At 43.1% G+C, this 20,081-nt stretch overlaps 1 protein-coding gene across 1 annotated transcript in view; it reads left to right on the top strand.

Moving 5' to 3' along the window:
• stxbp5b (syntaxin binding protein 5b (tomosyn)) overlaps nt 1-17,182 on the top strand; it is a 30,322-nt gene extending 13,140 nt beyond the window's left edge. The window contains exons 10-34 of the mRNA XM_027274946.1: nt 438-572; nt 1,976-2,039; nt 3,000-3,083; nt 3,905-4,028; nt 4,283-4,361; nt 4,954-5,108; nt 5,210-5,282; nt 5,950-6,097; nt 6,189-6,256; nt 6,336-6,376; nt 7,571-7,791; nt 7,878-8,062; nt 8,342-8,467; nt 8,652-8,803; nt 9,832-9,894; nt 9,982-10,038; nt 10,147-10,194; nt 11,119-11,169; nt 11,358-11,498; nt 12,353-12,595; nt 13,320-13,683; nt 13,773-13,938; nt 14,151-14,262; nt 14,418-14,638; nt 14,738-17,182. Coding sequence (XP_027130747.1) covers nt 438-572; nt 1,976-2,039; nt 3,000-3,083; nt 3,905-4,028; nt 4,283-4,361; nt 4,954-5,108; nt 5,210-5,282; nt 5,950-6,097; nt 6,189-6,256; nt 6,336-6,376; nt 7,571-7,791; nt 7,878-8,062; nt 8,342-8,467; nt 8,652-8,803; nt 9,832-9,894; nt 9,982-10,038; nt 10,147-10,194; nt 11,119-11,169; nt 11,358-11,498; nt 12,353-12,595; nt 13,320-13,683; nt 13,773-13,938; nt 14,151-14,262; nt 14,418-14,638; nt 14,738-14,779 — 3,163 coding nt within the window. The 3' untranslated portion in view covers nt 14,780-17,182. The remainder of the gene's footprint in view (nt 1-437; nt 573-1,975; nt 2,040-2,999; nt 3,084-3,904; nt 4,029-4,282; nt 4,362-4,953; nt 5,109-5,209; nt 5,283-5,949; nt 6,098-6,188; nt 6,257-6,335; nt 6,377-7,570; nt 7,792-7,877; nt 8,063-8,341; nt 8,468-8,651; nt 8,804-9,831; nt 9,895-9,981; nt 10,039-10,146; nt 10,195-11,118; nt 11,170-11,357; nt 11,499-12,352; nt 12,596-13,319; nt 13,684-13,772; nt 13,939-14,150; nt 14,263-14,417; nt 14,639-14,737) is intronic.
• The last annotated feature ends 2,899 nt before the right edge of the window (nt 17,183-20,081 follow it).

Genomic DNA, 20,081 nt, shown 5'->3' on the forward strand with positions numbered 1-20,081 from the left:
ATGCTGATCTTTGTCGTTCGCCATCACAACAACAACAAGATGATGATGTAAGACGATATCAGATATTTTCCGCCTTCACGTGGCCGACGGAATCAATTAATGACGCTTTAATTGGGTAAGACGAGGCAAGAATAAATTTGTCTTCCATCAAATTACAGCGGAGACGTCACGTATGAAACGTGGACAGTCAGACATCAGCTTGACTGAATGATTCTTGTTTGGAGTTGAGAAAAGACAGCAGCGTTTACTCCCCGCTGATCTATGTATAGTCCGGCTTTATCAGTGTGACACAAAACAAGGCCTTTGTAATTAAATCTTAGTCACTCGCTACTCCTTTCCGGTCGAGTCTTTGATGGGTCATGAGTCATGATGATAATAATAAGTTTGTTGAGTTGGTTGTGATGATGGACCCCGATCTTCTTCTTCTTCTCTTGCAGAATCACATACTGCCACCTGCCCTTCCAGAGCAAATGGCTTTACATCGGCACGGAAAGAGGAAACATCCACATCGTCAACGTGGAGTCCTTCACTCTCTCAGGCTACGTCATCATGTGGAACAAAGCCATCGAACTGTGAGTCTGCCCCTTTTTTTCGCGGCTCATTCGCATATCTTCTTTGCGCACTTGTGTTGAATTGTCAGTCGACCAGGAAACTCTGACATGCAAAAGGAATGTGCGCGCAGATATCGCGCGGAGAGCGCCGCAGCTCCGGCCGGTGGCCCGACGGTGGCACGGAGGTGGTGATTGTGCCGTGCCAGAACTTGCTGTTGAGACTTTCTGGAGGTGTTTACTGCCCCCGATTAAAGGGGAACATCTGTGATAGGACGTTCCAACCTGATAGCCACTCGTGCTGCAGGGTTAAGATACAACTTGGGCAGGCGCCACATGCATCCAACCGACACACTGACGAGTAAACTGTCCTTGCATGAAATAACACAGAAACGAACACTTCAGCCTGTAAAAGTTGCACTTTCGAGGTAATTGCACCCACCATTGGACTAAAACAATAATTTCAGACAGTGACTGGCAGCTAAAATTGGAAGTAGAGTATCAGGTGTGTGTGTGTGTGTGAGGGAGGCTGCTGGGGGAAATCTGATAAATTACCGTTTTAGATCTTGGGAGCTGAAAGTGTCAGAACACCAAAGTATGCCATCAGCTCGGATGAATGTCTCCGAAACAGACAGCGGAGAGATGGTGCGGTGAGGGTGGGGTGGATGATTTTGGCTGTCTGACTGTGAGAATGATTAAAGAAAAGAGCTCTTGGCTGTAGTATGAAAATTGAATTTCATACTACATAACATTCATTTCATCTCTCTGCAGAAGAGCGGTCCGATCTCGGAGAAGTCTTTTCATCGCACTCTCTGATTCGTGATTTGTTTTTGTGTCTCTCTGCAAACTTGTGAATTCACGTTCAAGTATTTTTCCAACTCGCCGTGGTTGTCTGTATCGACGGCGCATCATAATGTGGCATCCAGTCCGTTTTCCCCCCGTCGTCTATCCGCTGCCACATCTCTGACTGTATCGACTCATCAGCAGCAGCAATGAGATCATTAGCCACCGGAGCCAGACCACATTCAGAGGCAGCAACACTTTCTTTAGGCCAGATCTTCACTTCCTCCACGCCCCCCCCCTTCCTTTGCTCTGTTGCCACGGTGATGCAGTCTCCACACACTGTAATCTCTCATAGACCCTCATGTGACCCTGCTCTCCCTCCCTCTCGCCTCTCGTATGTCATGTCTCTCTGGTGCACCGATGCACATTTTCATCTTATATTCTTCTTTTTTTAATTTTTTTATCTGTGCCCAAGCAGATATTTTTCTTTTCGGATGTCTTCCCTAATTGCCTCGCTATCTTCATCTCCCACTAAAAGCCGGACGTTATGTTTCAGTCGACGTTTATTTGATATCTTTCACTCATCAGGTCGTGTCAGGTCTGCAGAACGCAGCTTATCTGTGTCTTCTTCCCCCTCTTGACAGATCCACCAAGACACACCCAGGGCCCGTCGTGCACATCAGCGATAACCCCATGGACGAAGGAAAGGTAACAAGACAGCTGACCGCTGCGTAACCCGTGCAACAAAGATACATTTCTGCCCTAAATGTTCAAAACTAAAACCATCTTCTTGGCGTCTTCTTTCTCTTCTCTGCTTCCTTCCAGCGTGGATGGCACAATGTCAATACGGCTTGTGCAGCCACGGTGGAAGATGATGGCAGAACATTTTGTGCTAATTAGAATATCAATCAGTAAACATCGGATTCTGAATGTGCAGGTCACAGAGAGAATGTTTCTTCTTAGACTGATCGTTAACAGAATTATTCCACCCAGAGAAAATGCTGATTGATTTCATAGCAACAGTAGCATCAACAGACCAGAATGCATTGCACCCTCAGAGTGAGGAATGTGGCCGCGACCACGTGCACGAGATGATCTGACCTTTTTTTTTTTATGGCCTCGCACACACTTTGATTGAACGCAGCTGGTTAATGCTGCTCGTTTGAAGGTTTATTTTTTATTTACTTCACAGATATTTATGAATCAATACTGGTTTAAGAATGTGCACTGCCTCTGTGCTATCAGTTATCCAATGAAGGTTCAAATAACATAAAAATAATCTAAAAAATAACATTTAGGTTTTCGTAGGAAGGTATATGTTGATGTAAATGTATGAGGAATTAATATAATTCATATTTACTTTTGTATCCCACATCAGATGGAGTTATAGACTCATTAAGATTTCCTCTGGACGCACTAACGAGTGTGTGTTAACTTTAATTCGTATTATATAACAATAGAATCTTCTGGTGTCCAAAGTAAGTCATTAAATCAGTCAGTGCTTACCATGCGTTCGACATTTGTTCTTTCATGAAAAAGTCTGAGTGAAATGAAGCTATCCATCCTGCGAACGTGACGGACAGTAACGATGCAGCCTCGTTAACTCCAGCCTGAGTTATGCGGCTCCACACCGATCATCTGCCTCTCTTCTTCTTGTTGTTGTTGCAGCTTCTGATTGGCTTCGAGTGCGGCGTGGTGGTGTTGTGGGATTTGAAGTGCAAAAAGGCTGACTACCGCTACAATTACGATGAGGTAAGGCATCACTTCCCCTTCCGCTCGGTTTCTCTGTGATCGTACTAGTGTGTCACTTCACAATAACGTGTCGCTTCTGAAACAGCTGCGACCCTTTTGAGAGTTTGTCTCCACGTTGTTGGGCGCATTTATATCGTGAAGCTACGTTTGTCATTCACGTGCAGGATGAAAAGAGTTTGCCAACTTCTTTTGATCGAGTTTCTTTTTGTGTTTTCAAGAAGATGAGAAGCATTTCCTCATAGTGCCTTGGCAACATTAAAGAGTTCTGGTGATCTCCTACATTTTATCTGTCACGCCGTGAATCAAAACAAAACCAAAACAATAAACCGATCCGACCAACACACCCCGCCTTTGTGCGGCTCACTCCCTCCGCGCCGTGGAGCTCCATTGTTCGTCCAGAAACGATTAAAAACACATCAGTGAGCCAATCTGTTGCACCACGGCTCCTTTTTTTTATTTGATTAACACACGCTGTACTTGATTTTGAGCCGATCCCACATGCACCATTCTGCTTCCAAAGGGTACTCACAAATCAGCCAAACGTGTATTAAAAGAGTCCAAAGAATTAACTCCAGTTTGATTTAAGTTTAAGATAAAAAATGTGTATTTGTGATCCAGTTTCAAAGAGCTGCGTCTTCAGAAGTCAGTTTTGTGAATGGGATTTGTGGACAATAACGGAATAATCCTTTTTTTTAATAGTTTGCACACAGAGCTGCTGTAAATCCTCTTATTTACTGTTGCACAGCTGTAAAAAACGTCCATGCACTTTATTCATCGCGCTCTTAAACGACGTGCCGCCGCCGCTGCTGTTTGTCTTTCAGGCGATCCACTCGGTGGCCTGGCATCACGAGGGTAAACAGTTTGTTTGCAGTCACTCTGATGGCACTCTGACCACATGGAATGTACGAGCTCCAGCCAAGCCTGCACAGATCATCACGCCGCATGGTAGGAACTGTTGTATACACACTTGTATTGTTTGTATATAGACACACACAGGGAGGAATATTGGATGGAAGCCAAGTGTGTCTTTTTAAAAAGCACACACCGAAGCTCAAAGTCCGTCCAATCTTTAGAGGTGTGACATGTTTAAGTAACAGATGGACGGCGGCTGCGTGTCCATGTGTGCACGGGAGCGCCATGTGTGCCGTACTTCTGCAAATTAAAAATTTAAATGCGTTTTTTTTTTTTACCTCCACCAGGAAAGCAGCCCAAGGATGGAAAAAAGCCAGAACCATGCAAGCCTATCCTGAAAGTGGAGTACAAAACAACAAGGGCTGGGTGAGTACGATGGTGGCGAGAAGTTCCCCACCCATCCTGTGTCTTAAGCGAGTCTCTGGTTTTGAATCCACATCCTGTACTGAAAGCGGCCTTTCCTGTTTTTCAGTCAAAACAGCATATATCCAAACAGGCTCGTGGACGTTCGGTTGTTTGTTGTTGCCACGATTAGTTAATTATTTCTGATCATGACAAATGATGTGCTTTTTTTTCCCCCGCCGAGGTCGCGTGTTAATCGCGGCGTGATCACTATTAACATAATTATCCGAACAGGACAAGCTGTCACGTCAAGGTCGACGCAACTTTCCTGTGAAAACATGACAGAATAAATTAACCATTTCACCCGGGCTGATCTAATTATCACTTTTTTTTCCTCAGGTATTAGAGGACAGGGATTATTATAGTTAGTCTTTATAATTAAAAAAGTACGCTCCTCCCATCGTAGATCGTCTTGAAATGGGGGCAAAGAATCTCCAGAGTGAGGAATTTCGGCGTCCCTCTTCACCCGTTTACCTCCGATTGGACCGTTCGCAACAAACTGAGACGTATTGAATAAGCAATTAAAAATGTGTGTGTGTGTGTTTCCTGAACCCAGGGACCCGTTCATGGTCCTGTCTGGAGGCCTGTCTTACGACACAGTGGGGAGGAGAGCCTGTCTGACCGTGATGCATGGGAAGAGCACTGCCGTCCTGGAGATGGACTACCCCATCGTAGATTTCCTAACGCTGTGTGAAACTCCGTATCCAAACGGTGAGCCGCGGCCACGCCTCCGTGGACGATGGTTATGTTAGCCCACCGAGATGACGTCATGATGTCTGTGTTAATTCTGTGTTGTCTTGTTTGTTTGCCAGACTTTCAGGAGCCTTACGCCGTCGTGGTCCTCCTCGAGAAGGATTTAGTTGTAATAGACCTCGGACAGATCGGGTAATTTTTCTGCCTTTTTAAATACAGAGTGTTGCTGCTGAATGACGGTGTTGTAGATGAAACGCTGTGTACAAGAGATGCTGCCAATTATTTAACTTTGTTGATCATTCCGGTTGAAGTCAATGTGCAGAACATCTGGACTAAAGTACACTGAGTTTATATGACACACTCGAGCACAGCAGTCCCATTTCAAAATAAAAGCATTATGTCCTTTTTACTTTAGTCTTAATGGTTATTATTTCTTGCCTGAGTGTGTCCAATTATGTATTTTATAGCTGTTCCATGTTGTTCTGTTCGTGCTGGTGCTTGTGTGTTTATATAAAAAAAGATTCATCCAGTTAATTTGATGAATTGAGAGCAACCCAGCCGTCAGACATGATGAAGATTCAGTTCTTAAGCACACGGTAGTGCCTCCTAATTCCTCCAGACTGACTGTAGTTGCTTTGAAACTTCACCATCAGCATTAACACGAGGCTGAAGTCTGTGCAAGTGGCGAAAACATTTAAATTTACAACATTAAAAACATGTTATGGGACCTTTCCCAGAAAGAGAATTCAACAGCACTGATTGTCAGCAAGCATCATTTTCATTTGCTTCTTAATTTTAAAGACGAGTACAGATGCGGTGAAGATTTTCGGATCTAACCTCTAGCACGTCGTCTTGACAGGTACCCGATATTTGAGAATCCGTATCCTCTGACTATCCACGAGTCGCCGGTGACCTGCTGCGAGTACTTCGCCGACTGCCCTGCTGAACTTATCCCTGCACTTTACTCCGTCGGCAGCCGGCAAAAGAGACAAGGCTACAGCAAGAAGGTAAATAACTCCTTACTACTGTGTGATCTGTGTGTAAAAGTGCCCGTTTGATTTAAATACACCGACACTTGTTTTGTCCTTTTTTTCACAGGAGTGGCCCGTCAGTGGAGGAAACTGGGGCCAAGGCACTCAGAGTTACCCAGAGATCATAGTCACCGGGTCAGTGAATGAATGATTGAATAAAACATTTGTCACCATGATTCAGTGACTTTAATTCATGCTGCTTTCTTTATAACAGACATGCTGATGGGACGATTAAATTCTGGGATGCCTCTGCATGTGAGTATAGTCTGAGCTCATTTCCATCAGACGTTATGTTGCAGTTCACAGTTAAAAACGTGATTATGTTTGTAACACACTTGACTTTAATATCTGCACAGATTAAACCTGTAAAATCCAGCCCAGCATACATGTAGGTTCCTCCTGAGTTCAGGTATAGTACGCAAATCTAAGATTGCACATCAGACCTGATTTTCTTCTTGCAAGGTCGACAGATTCATTTTTAAAAAATCATGCTATGGAGAATTATTAAGTAAAATCAGGTCCGATTCAATCTTTGCTCTGCGTGCTATACCCGAGATAATGAGGAATCTACATGTATGCAGTGGTCCCTCGTTTATCGCGGGGGATACGTTCTAAAAATAACCCGCAATAGACGAAATCCGCGATGTAATCAGCTTTATTTTTTTATTTTACAATTATTCTACATGTTTTAAGGCCGTAAAACCCCTAACCACACACTTTTATACACTTTTCTCAGACAGGCATTACCATTTTCTCCCATTTCTCTCTTATTTAAACTCTCAAAGTTCAAACTTTCGCAGATTTAACAAAAATAAGTACGATACTGTATTAGTAAATGCAGAGTCACACTGCTAGCGATTGAATTTGATTCGACTGATTTGAAATTTATGTAAATCTGGAGAGCCGAACGCATTTTGTACAGTACTCCCTTAGCCAATCAGGACGCCGAACACAATTCGCGTTCATACTGTACAGTACGCTGTAAAAAAAGCATGCAAAATTATACTAGGAAAAACCGCAAGACCGCGAAAGGTGAACCGCGTTATAGTGAGGGACAACTGTACTTTGCTTAATTATAGTATATTGTAGTGATAATGTTGATTGTGAATGTAGAGGATTTAAAAATAAAACAGCCATTCTGTATCTCCATTCAAAGCTAGTACACAGGAAAGATTGACGTTACAATTTTTCAATAATTGACATTATTTCCTCTTAAATATGAACGCTTGCATCAAGTTCAGTGTCAGTTTTGCTGACTTTTAAACACTGTATACACACTAGAGTGTCATCTGCATAAATAAATATGTCTATGCTGTGACTCTGAAAGTGTTAGGAGCGTTAAAGCTGTCTGCAGCTGCAGCATATCACTGACTTAAATACACGACATCACATCCTGTTCTGCTGAGTTCAGAATATCGTTCTAACTTCTCTCTCTCTGTCTTCTCACAGTAATGCTTCAAGTGCTGTACAAGCTGAAGACTGCCAAGGTGTTTGAGCGGGCCCGCGGTAAGGAGGAGAAACCAAGTACGGATATAGTAGAAGAGGACCCGTTTGCCATCCAGACCCTGTCCTGGTGCCCTGAGAGCAGGATGCTCTGCGTGGCCGGGGTGTCCGCCCACGTCATCGTCTATAGGTTCAGCAAACAAGAAGTCACCACTGAAGTTGTGCAGGTGTGTGGGAGAAACAATCTGTGCACACCGTGTCGTGTTTCAGAAATAACGAGCTTTATTGTGACGTCATCTCTTGGTGTTTGTAGCTTTTGGAGGTGCGGATGCAGTGCGAGTTTAGCGACGGAGACTCTCCTGATCCAGGAGGGGAGCAGACCCCCACACCGCCCACCCCGGGAGCTTCCTCGAGCCCTCAGGAGAGCGATCCTCTCCCTCAGCCATCCACAGGCAGCATCTCCTCCGACGGACCCCGGGACAACATACCCTGCCTGCAGTATGAGCATATATTATTTTTGGGATCAGTTATTTTAAAAAACAGATGGCAACAAGGTCATTTAAGTAAATGATGCGTTCACTCCTACCTCATTCCTTCACAAAATGTCCACCAGGGCTGAATAATCCTCACAAAAATATAAAAAATGATGAGAATGTTTTGACAGCAAAGGAAAAATGATGATACTCTCAGTGTGGCTTACCCAAAGGCTGATCATTTATTCCAGTGGAAAATGCAGCCTGCTCTCTCTCGCTCATCCCCGCTGTGTGTTTGATGCAGGGTGCGGAGCTCCCCGCTGAAGCAGTCTCCGGGCTACCAGGTGGAGCTGGTGATCCAGCTGGTGTGGGTGAGCGGGGAGCCTCCTCAGCCAATCACCAGCCTGGCTATCAACTCCTCCTACGGCCTGTAAGTCTCTGCGTGACATGTTCGCGTCACTCGATGCCCACGCTGGTTATCCCCCTGTCCCGTAGCTGCATTCGTGCACGTCAAGAAAGTTTAATCGCACCGTGTCTCTCGCTGTAAATAATAAAGCCTGCCCGTGTCATAGCAGAGAGTTCAGAGAGTCTTCCTCATCCCTCGTATGTTTCAGCGTGGTGTTTGGAAACAGTAACGGTCTGGCTGTGGTGGACTACCTCCAGAAAACTCTCCTCGTCAACATGGGCACATCCGAGCTGTACAGCCCGTCTGACCCCTACCAGAGGCAGCCTCGCTCCCCGCGCAAACAACGGCAGCCCTCTGGAGGTGAGCCGCACTCCACTATTGTTATTTCAGTAATCTCTGAACAACTACCTGAGCGTCTCTAGCTGGGTTGGTTTGGGAGGTTAGGGCTGACACTTGGCATCGGCCGTGACTTCGCACCATGTGCGCTGCCCCCCTGCAGTAGCTCCTGTCCCTCAACAGGGGGCATCGCTGACGGATCCTCCATCTGTTCAGTTGGACAGACCAAAGACGGTGGAGCATGTGTGTTGCGATGCTGTCCGAGAAAGGATCCTTTGCTTGTTTTTACTGTGTCTCTCGTCATCCTGTCTCATTCTTTTCAGTCTCAGTGCTCTAAAGACTCATGAAACCACATGAAGAGCAATTTTTTAATTCATGCACGCTGCCTGAACACCATCTGATATATGTTTTACTGTTTAATTTCAATTAGAAACATCCAGCAGCGAGCCTCTGAGACTCTTTCTTCTTTTTTTTACTCTTGCACTGTTTTCTCTGTTTTCACTGTCGGCCTCTCTCTCTCTCTGTGTGTGGGAAAAAGACATTCCACCTGTGACGTCTTGCATGTCCAGACTTTCTAACTTGTATACTAAGTCCGTGAAAAAACTACGCTCATCTCACCTCAGTAAGTCACGTTGTGTCTGAATCTCTTCCCCCCCCCGCCTACACTATCATTTCTCTCCTCTAAGCCTTCCAATTTTCTCATAAAGATAAACTCCCCTGGTTCTGATATAGTTCTCCCAGAGCTCCCCAAAGCTCGCTATTGACTTTTTTTTTTTTTAAAGCACTAAGCTGGGAGGAAGATTTAAAGCTCGGGGGCACTTTAACAAAATCAGGCAGTGTATCTTTTAAACCCTGCCACTTATTTGACTAGACAAACCATACAGACGCCATGAGTCAACAGATTTGCACTAGATTTGTGAAGTGTGGCTTAGTTCCTCCACCGTGCTTTTGTCCTTTTTATTATCTCCGCTATATATGCGAAGTAAGACAGTAGTTCAGACGTGGGACTATATTCTGCCGTGTTTTAATTACAACCTTTGTGGCTCCTACAGCACTCTGCGACTCCAACGACGGGTCCAACGCCTCAGAGGACCGCTGCAAATCACCAACTTCAGGTAAGCCCTCAGTGCTTCGTGCATAACAGCCCCAAAACAGATCCTTTATTATTTTATTTTGAAAAAATCTCGCCCTTTGTCGCGTAGGATCTACCTCACCTTGCAATTCAGATGACGATCGCAAACAGAACTTCATAGAGAAGGGTACTGTATCGCTAAAAGCTGCATGTCCTTCTTAAATATGAGCTTTTTATTTTTTATTTTTAAATGGCCGCAGTTCATCTGATTTGTCTTTTTGAACCTTATTTCCAGTGAAGTTCAAAAGCAGACGCTTTTCCAAGACGGTTGCCAATGACTTTGGTACTGTATCCATCCATCCAGACGTATTCCCTCTTGACTCGCTCACTCTTTTCTCTCTGAATGACGGCGTTCTAACCACACTGTGCCTTTAATCCTACGTCAAATCTGTGCATCTTGTGCCAATGAAAGCCAAAGAAGTGCATTCAAGAAATGGATTTTTTTTTTACTAATCACGTGGTTTTGGAGAGGGGGGGGTTCATTTTTACGAAATCAATCAGGATGCATGTTAGGGACAGATTTTCTATGCAGATTTCACAACTCTGGATCGAAAATATCCCCCAAAAATCTTTCAATCACAGCATAGAAAATCTGCTTCGTGCCTTCTTCTTTACAGTACTAATGTCTAACCGTGTCACTTAAATGTTTAAGTGAATCATCTCTCTTTGACCGTAGACACTCTGCTGCGTGCGTCTCTGATTCCAGGGTTCAGTGTTAACTGTTTGGCTTACACACTGATTTTTCTTCCTCCTTACTGTCTTTGCAATAACTACGTTCACTGTATTGCAATTATTATTTCTTGTTTGCCTTTTTGCTTCGTTTGACGTTACAGGCTCTTGTCTGTGATGTATTCTCAGGGTTTCTCTAAGGGTGGTTATAGGCTGCAACGGGCAACTTTTGAGGTTTTTGTACTTTCCATTGGAAACACTCCTGGTAGCAGAGAAGAAAAAAAAGTTGAATGCATCAACTGAAATCAGAATCAGAGTCCTGTCTCGTGTATGGAATAATGTACTTCAACAGATGTCCTGCAGCATGTGTATCACCACTCTTAAGAATTAAGTGAAATCAATGATTGAACGCTGATTTGCACAGTTAAAAACAATAATGCTCTTTCTCAGAATCTCTTTTGATTTTTCCAAAAAAAACATTTTCCACTTCTAGCCGTCATCCTTTCCTCTTAAAACAGAGTATTTGTTTCTGTTGCAGCCAAGATGTCGAGGAAAATTAGCTCGTCTAGCGAGCAAAAGCCAGACCATGGTAAGCCCAAAACAAAAAAAAAACTACTGAGCTTCTTTTTTAAAAACATTTTTCCACACAGGTTTCCCCTCTTGTCGTTTGAATCTCCTGCTGCTTTGTGTTCAGAGTACTGCTTTTACTGGCACGTTGGCGTTAAATGTGTCGTACTGTAACGCTGAGACCAACTCTCTCTTTGCAACTGTGAGCAGAGGAGAGGTTCCGACGTCGGCGCTCTCTCGCGAGCAAGAAGCGCTTTTGTTATGTGAAGGAAGGCAAGGCGCCGGCGCCGGCCGTGATGAGCCTGAAGGAGGGCCTCTGTAGATCTATGTCAGCCCCTCCTGTGAGCTCCCGTGAGTGGACCAGCCCGTGGTCTGACATGGTGTGACGTGGGATAACTGGTACTAACCCACCACCACCAGCACCACCACCGCCACCACTGCTGCTGCTGCTGCTGCTGCTGCTGCTGGGGCTTTATTCTGTATGGGTTGACATATGACACTAATCTTCTCACATTCTTTTTTTTGTTTTGGTTTTTTGAGGATGTTCCACTTGACTTGACTGCACCCAGTTTCCAAAAAGAATCTTGCTTTTCTTGATTACAGTTTTTCTCTCGTGAGGAGCGCACACATGACGGGGCGGTGTGTGTGTGTGTGTGTGTGTGTGTGTGTGTGTTTTTTAGCCTTCCCCTTCTGTGTCACACATCTTTTCGTGTTTCTGCCGGGATCCCTCATTAGCTTTTAGGGTAAAAGCTTGTGTTTCAGCTGCCGTCAGCACAGTAACGAGGCATGAATAATTCTTGCTCCTTTTTAAAATACCCGGTCCTTCCTCGGGAGTCTCTGTAGTACTACAAGCACATCTTACATCTTACGCTGTTTTTCACATTGAGAACGCTGTTGTCGTCAAATTTATTTGCAGGAGAAGTGCATTGAGGATTTAAAGAAAAAGCATCCTTGGATGTAAACGGAGCAAGAGCCTCTCGATGTGAAAAAGCTTTTTTTTTTCTGTACTGGGTCACTTCCATTAAAGACATTAACGAGGATGTGCTCCACTAAATTTATGGCAGCAGAACATAGCTCTTGACATGTTAACTGAGTTTTGACCCAGTGCAGTTTATGCCAGTAACACCTCCTGAGTCCTCCGTAATCTTCTCACCCCGCTTCGTTTCCTCATTCTCTTCATTTCTCCCGTCCCCCCCGCTGTCCAGATGCCAAGGATAACTCATTCACCCGCTCGCGTAGCTCGAGCGTGACCAGCATAGACCGAGAGTCTCGAGAGGCCATCTCCTCCTTTCACTTCTGCGAGAGTTTCCCCAGGAAGACGGACAACCTGGTCAGCCCCTGTCTGCTGGTGGGAACCACGCAGGGCTCCGTGATGATGGTGGCCCTCAGCCTGCCGCCCGGTGGTGGGGACCAGAGGCTACAGCAGATGGTTGGCATCTCCTCCTGCGGTAAGATGCTGAACTGAACTCGTCTACTCTTAATCTCTTCAAGCCACAGTCGTCGAACAGACCTGGGAAAGTGAAAGTGAAAATGACTCTATCTGGCCTTTCATAGCTGAAATATCAAATTTAGAAAGGAAGTGGTAGCAGAGAGGGGACAATTGAGAGAAATTGTGGTCATGTGAAGTCTGTGTGATGAGTTTTTTTCCCAGAAAGATCCGATTTCAGTCCCAGAAAAGAAATTATTATTAAATTGTATCTTCATTAGCAAGTTGCCAGTTATCTACGCTCCCGCAGCTTAGTGTTTTCAGTCTCTTTAAGCTGAATTTAAAAGTGTGCCACACACACATCGTGGCTAATTCAGTATTTCATTTCAAAATAAACCAAAGATCAGGCTTGAACTGCGTTGTACATTCATCAGAATTGTTCAAACCGTGTTTGCAACATAGCAGCTCTGCACATATGTTTTTATATCAGAAATATTAAAGTAAACATTTGCTAAAAACAGATTTAAAATGAACCAAACCCTCCAAAAAAGGTGAATTGTCGCGGTTAGGTCAGGATAATTTTGAGATATTCTCTAACTTTTAAGTTTTATATGAGTGAACGGTGAAACAAACACAAGGTGATGTGATTTTATTTATTTTCCATCATAGTTATTGTGCAGATCACTCGTTGTCCTCATCCATCTGGATGATCTGTGCTCGTCTGAAGTCTGTCTCTCATTCTTCAGGCACGCTGGTCAGTCTCAAAGGAGGCATTCTGACCATGGCCCTGCTGGACGCCACTGGAGCTCTGCTGCCCCCTTCCTACGAGCCGTGGTATGACCCGAACGCCTCGGACGAGGAGAAGGAGAAGGAGAAGAGCAGGAGGCGCAGGCCGGCCTCCCCTCCCGCGTCACAAGAGGGTCAAGAGGGCCAGTTTGCCGTGCTGTGTTCGGAGAAGCAGGCCAAGGTGGTCGCCATGCCCTCCCAAACGCGCATCTACAAACACAACATCACGGAGACCTCCTTCGTGCTGAGGGCCGACGTCGTGCAGATGGCCGGAGCGAACTGCATCGCCTGTTTCTGCGCTAACGGGCACATCATGACTCTGAGGTGTGATTGCTTCTGCTTTGCAAAATATAAAGACACTGCTGCATATTAACTCAAGTTTAAAACAATCTCTCCTCTTTGTGTCGTCACAGTTTACCCAGTCTAAGGCCTCTGCTGGACGTGAACTACCTGCCGCTGACAGACATGCGTATAGCCAGAACGTTCTGCTTCTCTAACCTGGGTCAGGCCCTATACCTCACCTCCGCCACCGAGATCCAGAGGATCACGTACAGCCAGGAGACCTGCGATAACCTGCAGGCAAGATACTCTTAATTAGTGAATGAGTTTGTTGTGTCGCACTCAAAAAGACACTTTTCCGTTCCATAAAAGTGAAATTGCATAATTTCATGTTTATTATCGGCACATAAAATGTTGCGGTCTGTATTCCAAAGAAAGGTTTGATACTTTATAGGTCAGGCTATATTTCAGCAGATTAAAATAAGACGCGCTGATGTTTCTGTCTTCCTCAGGAGATGCTCAGTGAGTTATTTACCCCTGTGGAGACACCAGAGGCTCCTAACAGAGGTTTCTTCAAAGGCCTTTTTGGTGGAGGAGCTCAGTCTCTGGACAGGGAGGACCTCTGTGAGTTCTCATAATTTAATTACATTTATATCATATATCTTGTTCCTTTTTTTAATGTCACTGGCTGACCAAAGCCACCACAGAAGATTTATCACTTCCAAGGTGCCATTTGATTTCACTTTGAACATTAAAATGGATTTTTTCCTTTTTGGTAGTTGGCGAAACAGCTGCTGGCAAGGCCTCCCGTAGCCTGGCCCAACACATCCCCGGCCCAGGCGGCATGGAGGGAATGAAAGGCGCAGCCTCCGGGGTCGTGGGAGACCTGGCCCGCGCTCGGATAGCTCTGGACGAGAGAGGGCAGAAACTAGGCGAGCTGGAGGAACGAACGGCAGCCATGATGGCCAGCGCGGAGTCCTTTTCCAAACATGCTCATGATGTAACGCCGTTTCTCCCTGAGCCGCCTCAAACATTTTCAAGTTTAGTTTCAAAGTTTTTTTTCTGACTCGTGATTTTTTTTCCTCTCTTCTCCCTCCAGATGATGCTGAAGTACAAAGATAAGAAGTGGTACCAGCTCTGATAGTGTGTGGAGCATCAGACTCTGTAATCATGCAAACACCAGTGTCTCTTAGGAGCTGCAGGTCCCCTCTTCTTCTCTTCTCCGTCTCTCTCTCCACGGGGCAGGTTCTGCTCAACAAGACTCATGCTTTTATTCTCAGCACAATATCACACACTCTGCATTTACCTCAGTCACCGGAGGACTGCCGCGGAGTAGACGCTGGCCGACCCCCCCACCCCACCCCCAACGTAACGAGAACGGAAAGGAATGGATGAAGAGAAGCCCTTTAGGAATCTCTCTTTCCATTTCACTTTCGAGAGCGGCGACGTTCACGATCAGTCCGCAGAACGAGGAGAGAGGGGGGGGGGCTTACGTATCCCATCAGTCATGCACTCATATATATCTCATATATATATCTACACACCCTGCTGTTTTGTTCTGAAAGAGGAAAGACAATTCTGCAAAACACGTACTTGTGGAGGCCTGATTGTTCTCTTTTCCTTTCTCTGCCCTTTACGGTGTCGCTGCCAAACACAGTGGACCTGAAATGAGGAGAAAAGTCTGATGACCCCCTTTGTCCTTGAAATCTAATCAAGTCAATGAAGATGTAAGTTTGAATCAGTGATGGACTTGTTTATGTTCGTTTCTTATTTTTTAGAAGTTCTTTTCTTTTGTTAGTCCAGAATGGGCCTTTTTTTTCGAGCACTTCAAACCGTAGAGAATTAGACGGGGAGATGATGAATCTTGTTGCCTCTCACCGAATAAGGGCTGGTAGTGTCGCTAGTTCCATCACCGACCATTGCTTTTTCTTTTTTTACAGCGTTTTTTTCCAAACCAAGTTTGTTTTAACGGCGTGTTTTCTGAGAGTTTAATTTAAATTAGATTATTTATTTGGAACAGTATAATAGATATGAAGTGAAATAAGTTTGTACGTCGGGCATTAAATTATATATATATATATTTTTTTTTCCATTTTGTCAAGTAAACACGCAAAAAAAAGTGCTGAAAATGTTTACGCCCCCCCCCTCTCCCGATGAAGAGTTTACATTGATCTATTAGAAAAATTAATAGTTGATACACTGGAAAAAACAAACCCTGAAGTTGTTCTTCTAGTTTTCGAGGGGCTGTAGCTACATGGGAGAAGGACAAGTTGAAGATTATTAGCATAAATGTATATTTTGGTTACAATTTTATGTTTTTTTTTGTGTGTGATAAAGATTCTATCTAAACATGGTTATTCAGATTTCTTTTTGGCATTTTTGTCACGGCTGAAGTTGATTTATTTTTATTTTTTTTCATTTCTCTGTTCGTAGGGGGGGGGGGAAAGCATGTGTGTCTCTTACAGCACAAAAGAAATGTCTTTGTATTCGTAGCTGCCAGTAGAAATGACCGAGCACCACAGAGATCCGCGCAGTGCCATTGGTCATCTCACTTAAAGAAACTGTTTCTCTTCTGCCTTTGCCTCATGACGCATATATGCTAACCTCTACCTATGTGTATGTCTGTGTGTCTGTGTGTTTGTGAACATACATATATTCAGGAATATGTGTATGGGCGCCAATATTTATAATGCTACATAGATACAGTGTATTACAATAGGTCTTTTTTTGAGGTTTTTGTTTTTGCTTGACGTGTTTTTTCAATGTGATTAACTAGAGTTCTCTTGTAATTAGATTTCTTTTTTTTCCATGAAGGTGCGAGGAATACGCTGCTATTTGTGTCAATGTTGGGAAGCATTACCTGTTCTGGTCTTTTTATTTTTTTTTATTTTGAAAAAGAGAGACAAAGACTTTGTCAGGTCCAGATCGCTGCCAAATGTTGTAATTAACAGGACAGCTTGGACACAAATCTGATAGTGCAGGTTCAGGCAACGTGACATACTGTAAGGCTCGCAGGCCGTGTTCTTTTCCCGACACCAAAGAGTTGCTTAATTTCACAGAGTTGTCTTGATTTTTTTTTCTTTCCCCCATCCGAAAACGTTAAGAGTCGGTCTGGATACCTTGATCAGACGGCACTCTTTAAGAAGTCTACTGTGGCTGAGGGATGAGATATGACGGGGGGCGTTAATAGATCCTCATTACCCAAACTGCTGTACACGCGTTCAGAGGACAGGCAAAGTGAATTTGAAGAGTTTCATTCCAAAATGAGATATCCACCAAAGAAAATCACAGGACTCATGGAAAACGATCGCAGGCATGAAGTAAAAAATAGACGTTTTTTCATCCATTTTCTTCGATTTTTAGAGTATTAAATCACGTATATACGTAGGAGAAGCACCAAAAATGTTTTTTATCCAAGATTGGATATGCAGCATTTTGGAATAACACCCTTCACGTTAAGCTGGCTGATTTTAATCTACTGTATACTACTGAGATAAACCCATTTCAAAGAGCAGTTATGTGGGTTTTGCACTATTTTTTGTACTTAAAATAATTTTGTCGATATGATTTGTTTATTTTTCTTGTCCCGTTTTCTTTCTTTTCTTTTTTTTTTTGAAAGGACCAAAACATGACAGAACCTATGCTTATCTATGTCATTTGCCAATTATGCTGATTGCTTCACTCTCAGATTTGTTTTCATCGTCAGGTTAATGATACTATGATATATTTATATATTTGAAAACAAATATATATATACTTTTAATTTCAATAATCTATTAAAAATTAATACCTTTTAATGTAATTTTTTTTTTTTTTTGGAATAGAATAACTCACGTTAATGTCCAAAACAATGGTTGTGCATAATTATCCATCATCCAGACATGACAATAAACATTTTCCGGTTATATATTGAACATGCTCACCTGAGATTCAAGCTTTGCTACTGCAGGAGGGTCATCCTCCTCCTCCTGGTGAGTCTTTCTACAAAAAGTGTGGCCTCGAATTTAAAAGTGCTTCAGTTTGCAACATATATGTCCTAAATGGTCTCTTATTGCACATTGAAGGATGCATGATATTAAGTGTTTACAAACTTGAAACAACCATGTATTATCCCTCTTAGAGATTTGTCCGTTCCGACATTTGTATTTACCACCAAGTCGAACAAAACCGAAGTTCTCATCGCACATCAGAAAGCGTGTCCCCATTTTCATTCAGTCATGCCAATTGTACATGTGTGGGAGGATATATTTATTTTATTGGTACATCCGTTTACGTTACTGTTTGCTTCATGTGAACTCTGGCTTTCCCTCTGCGCTGTAGAAATGCATCGAAAGCGAAAAAAAGCTTCGGACTCATCCACCGCGTGTGCAAGGAGAGCGCTCGAGGGTTCTCAGCAGCCCATACTTCCGTCTCATCTTCTGTCTGTCTTCTGGTGCTGACTATCTTGGAGTTGCAGTTTTCTCATAGTAGGCCACTTTGTACAGTTTTATTAAAATAAATTTCACATGGATGTCTGACTTAATCTGCTGCCCAACCCCCCCCCAAACAATTTAGACTGTCGATCAGTATAAACTATATATAAATATAAAATATAAATAATATATTACTGTGCAATGGAAAATAAATGTAAAACCAATCATAACATGTTTTGTCATGTGTTTTCTGTTCCATGTCTTCCTCTTTGTTCACTGACTTCGTTTAAAAATCAATGCTTAAGTGATTCTCATATGAAATTTCTTCCAGCCTGCACAGAACAGCAACGAGAGGAAAGGAGTCTTCAGCTCCAGGTTGACCTCGAGCCAACGGCTGCAGATTTCCCTTTACCAAATCAAAAATCAAATCACTTCAAGTTAACCTGATCTAGTTCGTTTTTTGCCTCTAAACAATAAGTAAGGTGAGCATGAAGGTGTTTGTGAGTGAACACTAAAATAAGGCAAAGAATTGGGTAGAATCAAAATGGTGAGAGAAAGTGTGAGCTGGGATTTGTGGCTAATCTAATACGGCCTCTTTCCCTCTTTTTATATGTCCTTGGAGGCGTAATGTGAGGGGATGAAGGTTATACTGAAACAATAAAACTCCAGGAGAAGGAGAAACAAAATGTGGAGGGTTATTTTATATGGAATAAAATGAATAAAAGCATACCGCTCAAACCGGTCTTGATACAAATTCTCAGAGAAGAAGAACCCTCCAGCATGGTCCAATGCTGCCTTCATAGCTGTGAATGTGAAAGGTTGTTTGTCTCTTTGTGTCTCTGTGATGAGCTAGTGACTCTCACCTGAAGTCTAGGCTCCAGCCCCACCGTGACCCCGAAGAGGAAAAGTGATTACAGATGTTATGATATCTCTCTCTGGTGTTTTCATTTTACTTGAGATGCACCTTTATACCATGCACCCATCCCAACCACTGCTTCTTCAGAGTGAGGAGCCTCCGGGTGGGAACCAGCAGACTGAGAGACAGTTTGAATTGTGAGAGTGTTTGCTCACTCTCACAATTCAAGTCCGCATTCAAAACCCACCTGTTTAAAATTAAAATCGCCTTTTCCATCTGACTGATTCAATTGCATTGTCCTATTTTAACCTGTTTTTGTAATTTGATATACTTTTATGGTTCGTTTTGTTTGTTTCTGTTATTTGCTGTCTACTTTTATTTATTGTAAGGTGTCCCTGGGTGACAGAAAGGCGCCTAAGAAATAAAATGTATTATTATTATTATTGTTGTTGTTGTTGTTGTTATTTATCCACCAGGCTGTCAGGATGCTGAATTCGCCATATTTATCTGAACTTTTAACCGCCTGCAATCCTGGTAAAGCTCTGAGGTCTAAAGATTAACTTTTGCTGGAAGTGCCCAGGTCAAAATATAAACACTGGGGTGACCGAGCCTTTTCCGTTGCTGCCTCCAGGCTCTGGAATAAGCTCCCCGTTGAGATGCGTCTTGTTTCTGACACTTTTATCTTATTCGATTTTGTTGTATTTTATTGTTTTTATTGTTCTTTATTGTTTTTATTTTGTTTGTTTTTACTTATTGTTCTTTTTTATTTGGTACTTTGGTACACCTAAAGGGCTGTATAAATAAAGTACATTTACATTTTACATTTACATATTTTCCTTTAGATATTTTTAAATTTGTATATTTTATATTTCATGTATATTGGAGAGGAGTGGGTCTTCAGTATCTTCTGATATTGTGCATTAAGAAATGATATTAAAAAGTTGGATTCGCTGCATTCCAGCAGCTGTTGTCAAGTGATATTTGGGGTTCAGTATCTTTTAGTTTCAGCATCTTGATGGCAGCACTGACAATAAAGGTGACTTGATGCACACCAATATACAATAAAATGTAATTCATTTGATAATTCAAACCCACAGGATTACATGTGTTATTTTTTTTTTTTTGTATTTTCATTGTTTATGTTTTTTAAAATTCTGTTATTTTTGTCCTACATT

The sequence above is a fragment of the Larimichthys crocea genome, chromosome XXIV, assembly GCF_000972845.2.
Source record: "Larimichthys crocea isolate SSNF chromosome XXIV, L_crocea_2.0, whole genome shotgun sequence".
In the NCBI taxonomy this organism is placed as follows: domain Eukaryota; kingdom Metazoa; phylum Chordata; class Actinopteri; family Sciaenidae; genus Larimichthys; species Larimichthys crocea.